General features: G+C 35.2%; 1 protein-coding gene across 1 annotated transcript in view; it reads left to right on the forward strand.

Moving 5' to 3' along the window:
- The window catches only part of LOC117122427 (protein saal1-like), a 13114-nt gene extending 2529 nt beyond the window's left edge, over positions 1-10585 (forward strand). Inside the window, exons 2-11 of the mRNA XM_033267999.1 lie at positions 78-199; positions 1685-1807; positions 3453-3536; positions 4307-4386; positions 6720-6892; positions 7549-7672; positions 8159-8241; positions 8775-8936; positions 9503-9825; positions 10379-10585. Of these exons, the coding sequence (XP_033123890.1) occupies positions 78-199; positions 1685-1807; positions 3453-3536; positions 4307-4386; positions 6720-6892; positions 7549-7672; positions 8159-8241; positions 8775-8936; positions 9503-9825; positions 10379-10504 (1400 nt within the window). The 3' untranslated portion in view covers positions 10505-10585. The remainder of the gene's footprint in view (positions 1-77; positions 200-1684; positions 1808-3452; positions 3537-4306; positions 4387-6719; positions 6893-7548; positions 7673-8158; positions 8242-8774; positions 8937-9502; positions 9826-10378) is intronic.
- Positions 10586-11102: the final 517 nt, after the last annotated feature.

Genomic DNA, 11102 nt, shown 5'->3' on the forward strand with positions numbered 1-11102 from the left:
TGTTATGCTTGTGATATTTTTGCAGTTGTTGCTATACTGTCTCTGTTAATGTCAATTATTTTATTTATAAATATCAGATCGCAATCCATCTCCACTGCCAGAGGAACTGATTGACCAAGATGTCCTACGAGCTGACATAATAGGAAGTACCGTCTTCAGCAAACAGTGGGTATTGGCTAGCCTTATGAATCTCTTAAAGGTTGGTTCATTATTTCTTTTTGTAAAAATGTTTAAGCATTTCCTTCACCAGTAATAATTTGGTTGCCATGACAACAGTGGTCCTATCCTATTGATGATCTGTGTTCATATTTTATGTTCTTTGTAATAACACTGCAAGTTATTGTACAGTATTGTAAGCAAAAAAACATCATTACATAACTACTCTACAATGCAGTTAGACTTGCCACAAGTCTCTTATTTTTTATTATTTTCCTAATTCTGGACAGTGCCAGGAGTATGGCTCTGGAGTCTAGTAGTAGTCTTGGCCTATTTTATGTTCTTACTTAATATTACATCAGGCCTACCTATTTAACAATGTTCTACCCTAGGTCTAAATCTGTGTAGCTAGCGGTTAGCAGGGTTCTGTAAGTACTACGGTTATTAGTCCATAGTCGTTTGGCAGGCCAGAACTATTTACTAACTGTTTTAATTAAAGTAGGTAGGCAAAAGAGCTGGTCTAGCTTAGTCCTAGTCGAGACATCCACATCTTCAATTTTGAAAATTTACCAAGATTAATTAACATGCATGAAGTAAGCCAATCACATGATTTACAAAATCAGTCATGCATACGAAATCCCACATGAAATTTGATGTGGGAAGTCGTACACATGAATGATCATGCAGCGTTTGCCCAGGCCCTAATCCGAAAGAAAAGAAATCGAGTATGGGATGCCAATTAAATTAGGTATGATGTGCACAAAGTGCAATAAAGAGTGTGTAACCCAAATTTAGGGCCTGGAACCCAGGCTACAATACAGTCTTCTCATTCTGTGGATCGTACTGTACAAGCACTTGCTCAAATACTGATTTTGTAAATGGTCCTGAACTCTAAAATGCAATTTTCCTCCTCCATAAAAAGTCTTATTGATGTTTGAACTTTTCAATTAGCATACACCACTAATGTATGCAAGATGTTCTATACACCTTGCATATGATTATCTAGAACGATCGTTACGTTACCTTAATTGGTAACAGTTTGTTTTCCCTAATTAATATTCATTCATTTCTTTGTATAAATACTCTTAGTTAAGAATGACAAGATTTTTCTTTCCATTTATTTTGCCTTTCAGTTTGTACTGATGATGGGTGAGAGAGAACACCCGAAACATGTTTACAATTAAATTCTTAGTTCTTTTCTTAAATTGTGTTGTATTTTTCATCAATTTGCGTCCGTTTGGTTCCATCATTAAGGATTTTATTTCGGAAGACCTGCCAATTTGTTTGGAAGTATGAGAAGATATCCCTATACTTCATTAAAGCTGAATTTGATTATCATTTTTCACACAATCTTATTGATGTCTCTTCCTTTAAAAGAAATTTGAAAGCACATTTGCTGTGATGGTTTTGTTTATTACTGTATATTCATCCTTAGATGTTGAAATGCGCCTCTGTAGTACGGTAGTTAGTTATAAGTGAAATATAGAGATATTATTTTAATGATGTGTTTTTAATTAAATTTGTTTAGGGTGTTGAAAAAGAGTCTAGTGAAAAGGGAGATGATGAGGAGAATCCAGATTCAAATGGAATTGAAATGGACCAAGAGCTAGAGGAGGAGCTATGCAAATTATGGGATATGTCAGCCAATGAGGTCAACTGAAAATTTCTTATTAGTTTTTTATTTTTTAATTCACACCCAAAAGCAAGCATACGTGCATCTCATTGGATGGAATGAGACGCATGTATACATGCATCTCATTGGATTGAATGATGCTTTATGTACTAAAGCCAGACATTCACTGCGCTCGACGGTCATCGGCAACGCGATTCTATAGAGAACACAGCGCCACAACCGAAAGAATCGCTTTTAATGACGATCCGTTCAGACTGCCATCAACAAACAGCATCACATCGTCTAGCGCTCACAGGGAGTGGAGTTTGATTCGTCGTACGACCATCGTACGACCATCGTACGACCATCGTACGACCATCGTACGACCGTCATACGAAGCAGTGAATGGCCAGCTTAAGTCTCTTTATGAGCCTTAGGGACTGCAGTTATTAGCCTGGTTCTCTCAAGAGCCCTAGTATCCGGATCGGGAGCTAACCGCTAAGCGCTCACCGTTAGCACCTGCATGAGAACACCCAATCGGCTAGCGCTAACCGTTAGTAGTATCCGGATACCGCTAACGGTTTGCAAGCGCTATCGGTTAGCAAGTTGAGCGCGTTTCTATCATCAACCAATCACACGTACGCGTTTACAATTTCCAGTTTCTTATTGGCCAGTGATTCGATCATCATATTCTTGGTATCTGGATCGGGATTTTCTCGTATGGACGCACGGCAGCTAATGGTTAGCAGGATCCGGATTCTGCTAACCGTTTGCTGCCGTGTGGGAACATAGCCATTTTCTAGTCATGAGAAAAAAAGGTTGCAGTGACTGGCTTTGAACACAGGGCCCTAGGATTGGAAGGCATGCATCTTAGCCACCAAGCTACGGCTCTGTTCTAAATAAATTTTGACCTACAGTGTATTGTCTATATTTATCATTATTGTACTGCATTAATATTTTATTGACTATTCGCATATATTTACCCTGGCGTTCTGCTTCGGACCCCATTGAAAATAGCTTAATGTATTTGTTGATTTAAGAATACTGTAATAATATTATGGTCAACTTATAGAGCGCATTTTATGGAGACCTGCGCTTACCATAAACATGAAAAAACATATCAAGAACGTAATACTTACTCTAACATAGACATTTTATTGCTCATCCATGCATCGATTTCTCATCTAAACAAGCAATTTTTTTTTAAAATCTCTTTTTTATATCAATCAATCAATCAATCAATCAATCATATTTTATTGTCATTGTTCAGGAAAACATAGAAATTTGTTTTGCTCTGTGGTAAAAACACATTCCAAAAGGCAGAACAAACACAAACAAAGAAACAAAGTGCAAAAGTATGAAACATTTACCTACAATTTAGAGCCCTAATTGCTCTAAGAAAGAAACAGGAAAGAAACTATTCCTGAATCTAGCCTTAGTGGCTTTCAATGAACGAAAACGTCGACCACTGCGCATCAATTGGAATAGGTTTGAGGCAGGATGAGTTTGGTCGCCCATAATAGCCTCTGCCTATATATCAATCTTCATGATATTTTTTGTATTTGAATGGATGCTAAATAAATTAATTAAATTAGAAGATCATTTTGTTCTTATTATTTGTTTATTAAAAAGAAAATTATTTTGAAAATGATGATGATGATGCATGTTTGTGGTTGCTTTACAGGAAGTAGTGGCATTTCTCCATGAGTGGAAGTCTGCTGATATGTTGATTAACGTAGTGGCCAAAACAAATTCACCAAGAACCACGGTAATGCCATCCACTTGTTAACCTCACTTCTGTTTGCATAATTATTTATTAGGTAGTTTTCGCCGCACAACGTTAACCTTAACTTTAACGTTAGTACCCAACATGCAGTGCGATAGCTCTGCCCCTTTTGTAAACAAATTGAAATATGCATGTGCAAACCCGTAACTAACGTACGTCGAGCACGTAAAATCCTGAAATTAACGTACTCCGCAACGCAAGATGAATAAATTATGATGTCATCCGTTAATGTTAAGGTTACCGTCGTGCGGCGAAAACTGCCTATTAATAATAATAATGGTTGACTTTAATATAAAGCGCATATTATGGAGACTTTTATGCGCTTAACATGAAAAAAGAAACGACCAGGAAAGCAATACATAAAAGTAACCCTAAAGACATGCTAATCCTTCTCCTTAAACTAAGCATGGTTGGCTATTGACTTCGAGGAGCTCATCCACCCTTTGTTCAGCTATTTATTGCTGTTGGGTGACCATTTACCCTCCCACCCAAAGGACATTAACGCCTTAGATGGGGTTGCCAGTTAGACACTGGCACCTCAAGTGGATGCATTTTAATGTCATACCCAGGACAATGTAACTAATTTTAACTACCAAAAACTAGCTTAAACTTTGATATATTGTATGCAAATTAGTAAACAAGCTGTTTTTTATAGACCTTAAAAAAATCTACCTGTGTATTATTATTCTAATTTGCAATGAAATAATTTTTTTAAAAAAACATATATCTAATTTTTTTTTTTCGGTTACTAGGAAATCTGTGTGGGAATATTAGCCAACATGGCATGCATCGACCAAATGAGAAAGGACTTTGCTGAGAACCAACAGCTCAGGTGAGAATACTTAGTTCAAAGGTTGTTGTTGTTTTCCAAAAACCAACAGATGCACTGATTATGTTTAAATAACATAAAATGAACATTACTCCGAATAAAGAGAGGGAGGCCATGATTCAACGTTTCGACCTTTATTGGGTCATCATCAGGAATGAGAAAACTTAGACAGTGATTACAAAAAATGCTACAATATTTAAATGAGGGGATTAAAAGCTAGTACAATAACCATGTTATATATTTAAAAAAAAACTTTATAATTTTCCTTTTTTCCAAAGCAATCTCTAAATTAAATGACTTTTAATAGCTGGTGGCAGCCACTGTGTGTGCACTGATTCGTGGAGATCTCTTGGTGCCCAGTTCAATTCCCATCACTGCTGTCCTTGTGTTTCAGCTGGAGGGCTGAAATGCCAGTTTCAATAACGCATCGATGCACCGTCTTTCGGATGAGACATTTAAGCCATTGGTCCTGTGTGCAAAATGACCCATGTGCATGTTAAAAAATGCAGTAAACTCTTCAGAAAATAGAGGGTTGTTTCCCTAATCACCACCAGAAGGAAACCCCACCCCACTGAAAATAAGTTTTGTGGCTTATCCTTGCTTCTGTCTCTTATACACATCTAGATGTGTATAAGAGACAGGCTTACATCCTTTAATGCATAGTATTCTTGATGCAGTAATTTTTGGTGCAGGATGACATGAGATAGATTGATCAGCATTGCTTAGGTCATTAACTTGATTCTTTGTTGGAGTTGAACAAGCTGCTTGTTTCTTATCTTGAGAAGCCATTGTTATAGGCCTACAATACAGCAGTGTAGAGTGCTAGGCTTGGATGAGTTAAAACAAAGGGCCAACGTCCTGCTTGCTAAGATGGGTGCTTGCTGTTCTACTAACCTTTAAATAAAGCTTGTTCAGCCTAGAATTTTTGAGTTCTAAAAACTGGATTTTTGCAGTATATACACATATCCAAACATATGTTGTTGGTATGTACAGAATCCTGGTGGTGTGAGCAAACAGGCAATTAACAAAACAATTGCAAAATATTAAAGAATACCACAATTTTCCTGGTTAAGCTTCAGCTCCATGATTCAGCAACAAATCTGATACTATATGTATAATGTGACAATGGTGATTATCCTTAGTCACCATTGCTAGCTTTTAATCCCCTCATTTAAATATTGTAGCATTTTTTGTAATCACTGCCTAAGTTTTCTCATTCCTGATGATGACCCAATAAAGGTCGAAACGTTGAAACATGGCCTCCCTCTCTTTATTCGGAGTAACGTTCATTTTATGTTTTGTTGTTGTTGTTGTTATTATTATGATAATAGAAATGATAATAATTAATTGTGTAATTGTGTTCTCTGTAAAGGTGGTTAAACTTGACTAAAGTTGTGTATATTTTTTTCATGTCCTATTGCCAATTGTATGTTTTTGTTTTTGGCAATAAAAGTTGAAAGAATAATTGTATTTTTAAATATTATAAATATAATCATTGTAATTGTGCAGTTTTAATAAAATTCTTTATTGCTTTCCATTTTTGGTGTCTATATATTTATATTTTTATTTATTTATAATTTATTTAATTTTTAATTTAATTTTTAATTTATTTATTTTTGAATTTATTTATTTTATTTTTTAAATTTTTTTTTTACTTTTTTATTATTTTATTTTAATTTTTGCTTCATTTGTTTTTTTGGACTCCTTTGGAAACAAGTCTTCGGGTTTAAAGGGTTATCCAATGCTCCCTCTGACCTGCTTTCTTTAAATTCTGATGCATATAATTGTGTATTTCTTGTCTGATCTCTTACCTTTTTGATGTTTTCCTCTGTTTATTTTGAATGTTTTTGGTTTGTAAATTTTTTCTATGTAATGTTTATGTGAGCATGAAATAAAACAAACAAACAATCTTTTGAATAATTATAGATACATGATGATAGTAATAATAATAATCATAACAATAAATATAGTAATAATCTCAATAACAATAACAATAATGATTTATGGATTATGTTGAAAATGATAATATCCATTTTGGCTGTAAGCTCTTTAAAATGCAACTCAGATTGGTGGCAGAGTAGACCATCATTAAAAACTATCTGTCGCATGCATCTTGTTGCAGTCTCATGGAATTGCTTTACACAGTGTGTGTCTGGCTTTAGCGTATTTACCAGTATTGTTTCTAAGTTATTATAACTATTTTAAATCCTTGTTCAATGATTTTCCTCAAATTTTATATAATTTTTATTTGTATTTTGATGTATTTTATTTTATGTCTTTGCATATGATGTGTCTATTCCTAAGTGAAATATTTTAAGATCTTGTTCACTCAACAGAGACTTGGTGTTAGCCCTGCTAGAAGGCCGTGATCCACCTACACTCGTTGAAGTTTCAAGGCTCTTGCACGCCTGCATTACTGACCAAACTACAGCCAAACCCTGGCTAACCGCAATAAAACAAAATTCCAGCCTAGAAACGCTTACATTTATTTTACTTAGCTCTACAAACAGTGAGTACTACATCTATATGTGGTTTTTATTATATTTTATAGTCTTCAGTTATTAGTTAATAAATTATTGTAAATGATGAAGATCAGGTTGAAAAGGTGTAAGAAGGTAAAATTATAGGAATAGTGGTTGGTTGGAAATGGATGGTTAATGTTAGGAAATTAAAGTGTTGGAGTATTCAGGCTTTAATTATATATTCTATCAAGAGATCAGAATAAATATAACTGATGATATGTAGGGCCCATTATGCATACTGCAAAAATAATAAAAAATATTTCAAACATTTAAAATTATTTAATAAAAAAATCATTAAGAAATCATTGAAGTACAAAATAATAATGTTGTAAACATTAAATATAAAATATTTTGCCATTTTTGTTGTGTAAATTTTGTCTTTAAAAATTATATTGTTCCATTTCTGGTAAAGTCAAATTGATGTATACATTGTCTTTCAATTAATCTCTTTCCAGATTATCAAATTTTCTTTGAAAAAACACTTTTGTACAGTATGCCCATATATAGTCAAGATGTGCCTATATATGGTCATGATTTGATGTCATGACCATATTTAGACATGGCACATGTTTGTGTCAAATAAACTACATGCATGATCACAGTAAAAATTCTGCTTATGTCTAAGCTGCAAGTCTCTTTTCAGGTGAACTGTTATTCAATGTTTCTTGTCTGTTTGACGTTCTTCTGGATTCTGATCAGGATGTTTTAGTCTCGCTCAGCAACAGCAACTTTATCCAGGCAGTGGTGGAAGCTAATAAACAAGTCAGGTATAGAAAGTAACGCATACTATAATAATAATATGTTATATTTATATAGCGCTTAATGCTAACAAGTCCTCTACCCCCGGTCATTGGATTAGACGCCTATGGAACACAAACTGTTCCATAAAGTTGCAGCAGCTACATCAGCGCATTTTGGCATTTAACCCTACCTGGTACCTGTTTATACTCCTGGGTGGAGAGAAGCAATGTAGATAAAGTGCCTTGCCTAAGGACACAAGCGAAATTCACAGCAAGGGGATTGAAAACCCGACCTTGAGGTTGGGAAACCAAACCGTTCCCACTTCTACAATAAAATGTCATTCTTGTATGTTGTGCATAATACAAATAAAGCAGCTTCATATTATCATGTCTTCATCTGAGATCACCTTTAGCCATGCATGTGTAAAACTGTTGCATCAATATCATGTATATTGACTCAGCATATTTAAATATAATGATGTTATATATTTTAATTTGTTGTATTTTGTACAGGAAAGAGAAAGAAGAATGTCATGATATGCTGTTGCATTGCTTACAGATCCTCTCAACAGAGCAAGAAGGAGTAAGAGTTTTAGGTAAGCCTTCTTGTCATAATCAAATTAATAATCATTAACCAAGTGTCTTGTTGCATGTTATATATTTAAAAAAAAACTTTATAATTTTCCTTTTTTCCAAAGCAATCTCTAAATTAAATGACTTTTAATAGCTGGTGGCAGCCACTGTGTGTGCACTGATTCGTGGAGATCTCTTGGTGCCCAGTTCAATTCCCATCACTGCTGTCCTTGTGTTTCAGCTGGAGGGCTGAAATGCCAGTTTCAATAACGCATCGATGCACCGTCTTTCGGATGAGACATTTAAGCCATTGGTCCTGTGTGCAAAATGACCCATGTGCATGTTAAAAAATGCAGTAAACTCTTCAGAAAATAGAGGGTTGTTTCCCTAATCACCACCAGAAGGAAACCCCACCCCACTGAAAATAAGTTTTGTGGCTTATCCTTGCTTTTGTTAAATAATGTACTTGTTCTTCATAATCCAATAATTGCAATAATTTGATTTTTGTTATTTATTTATTTTACATTAACTCATGTTGTTTCGCTTTCTCTTGCAGTGGAATGTTGCAGCAAAGTTTTCCCAATTCTTTATGAGTATCTTGAAACAATATGTGAAGAGGATGTTGTAACCATAATTGGAAGAGAGAGGGCACTTTCATCCGTTGTATCAATTCTTCAAGTGTTGCTTGTTAACTCAGATATGGGTGATGATGAACAAGGTATATAGTAGCTTGTTTTTTTCTATGCTAAAATACACTGTCATCATATCACCTCAGTACATCACCTGGTTTGGCAGAGGTGGGTAGGGGCTCTCCAGATATATACCTGTTATTCTGATTTGCCTTCCCCTCAAAAATGGTGAAAGTTAATCTGCATCTTTTTGTGAGATACAAACTCTACAATTCAAAATATAATTCAAGATGAATACATATAATTAGTATCTTTACATATAAGTAATGGAGATTGGATTCTGTGTGATACACAACAAGGGAAACCCTTCTGATTGTGAATTGGGCAGTACACCGGGAGACAATCTCCTACTCTTTCCTGAAGAGTGTACTGTGTTCTGTTTTTTTCTTTTGCACACAGGACCAACGTCTCATCCGAAAGATGCATTTCAGCCCTACAGCTGAAACACAAGAGAACAGTGCTGATCAGTGATGATGAAGAGATCTCCACGGTTCAGCACGCACACAGTGTCTACCACCAGCTTATCCGACTGAGCCAGCTGCTTTCTTAAAATATATGTTTATTTATTTTCTCTTTTATTTCCTGCTGTTTTCAGTTTCCAAGTTATTCAAGTTTCTTCTCTCCATCTTGTCAACATTAAAATCAACAAGTACATCCAATTCAACCAAAGTAGCTGTAGGAATAGAGAAGTCAACAGGTCCTGAAGATAAAGAATCTTACAGTGCTCAGGATAATGGAACTGCTAAAGAAGAGAACAAGGCCACAACAACAGATGCTACAGATACTCCTAAATCAGATGGCTCATATTCCACATCAAATGTCAAGAATCACCATGACAATGTGAAGGAAGGTGATGTAAACGAGCAGACAACCATGCTCTTATCATTGCTGACAGAATTTTTTGTTGAAGTTAATCAGGTAAGAGTTAAATTTATATATGTAGTCTTTAGTGTCAGGTGCATTCAATTTATCAATGAAGTGTTCTGTAAACTTATTCTTATTGGTACCATGTATTATTGTTTCATATCTTGTAACAAATGTATTATTAAGTTTGCGAAAAAAATTTGGTTTATTAGTTTCTTATTAACATTAATATACTCTCTATTAAGCACCACAGTGTTTGTTGAAAAAAATGAATATATCTCTAATAAAAGCCGAGTACGATTTAGAGAGTGGTGTTTAGCGGAATAATTCATTTTTTGGTGGTGATTATTTGAGGCATGAATAAAATCGTTTGGTTGGTATCAAGTTCAGTTGACCGATGGTAATTTTGGATCTGCGTGTTAAGCCTAATGTGTATTACACATTTTTTACACACAACTGTCTCTCTTTAATATGGAATCACTGATTTAGTTGAAGCATTGCATGATTATTGCTGGATTTAATTTTACATCAGTTTATGTTCAGTATCATAAAAAATCTTATTGTGAGTAATAAGCAAATTGGAAACCATTGCTTTTTGACTATTCAGGGGGAAAAGACATCACTTCTGAGGCAACTGAAGAGTTGTTCACCAACACTTCTTAAAACTCTATCATCACATCTCCAAGATGCAAAGCCTGACTTTGCCAACTTACTTCATCAAGATAAAACCTGAAGGAAATTCATAACACTTTTCTACATTTGAATTTGTTGTTTGGTGAACATGGAGAGCAATATGCAACACTGAGTGTATTTTGTACTTTAATCATACTATGAAGCTACACTGTAAATTTGGTTGGGTAAGAAAAAGTACTGACTCCAGCTCTGAAGCTAATACCCCATTCAGACTAGCATCGCATTGCGATTGGTTGTAGCAATTGCGACACCCAATTGCAAAGTAAAATCGTGTGTAAAAGCTCACCAATAGTAGTCGATATGTAATCGATATCGCAATTGTTACCCGTTGCGATTGGGTGCTACAATCTTTATTACTCCCGATTACCACGGAATCCGATCGCAACGAATCACAACGAATTCTACAGGCACTGTTTGGCTGAGGTCAGTCAACATAGGCCTAGCCACCGGAGGCCTAGGCCCTAGAATGTAAAGTTTGTGTTGATCTGAATGCGTTCGTTGATTGCGATCGGGAGTAATCAGTTTTGGATTACAACCGATTACATCGCAACCGATCGCAACAGAGTGTAGTCTGAATAGGGTATAAGTTTGGATGAGTATGAAAGATTTATCAAGCAGCAGGCTTGGTAGTGAGACAA

Source organism: Anneissia japonica, unplaced genomic scaffold, assembly GCF_011630105.1.
Source record: "Anneissia japonica isolate Jap-2015-1 unplaced genomic scaffold, ASM1163010v1 scaffold275_len1219475_cov178, whole genome shotgun sequence".
NCBI lineage: Eukaryota > Metazoa > Echinodermata > Crinoidea > Comatulida > Comatulidae > Anneissia > Anneissia japonica.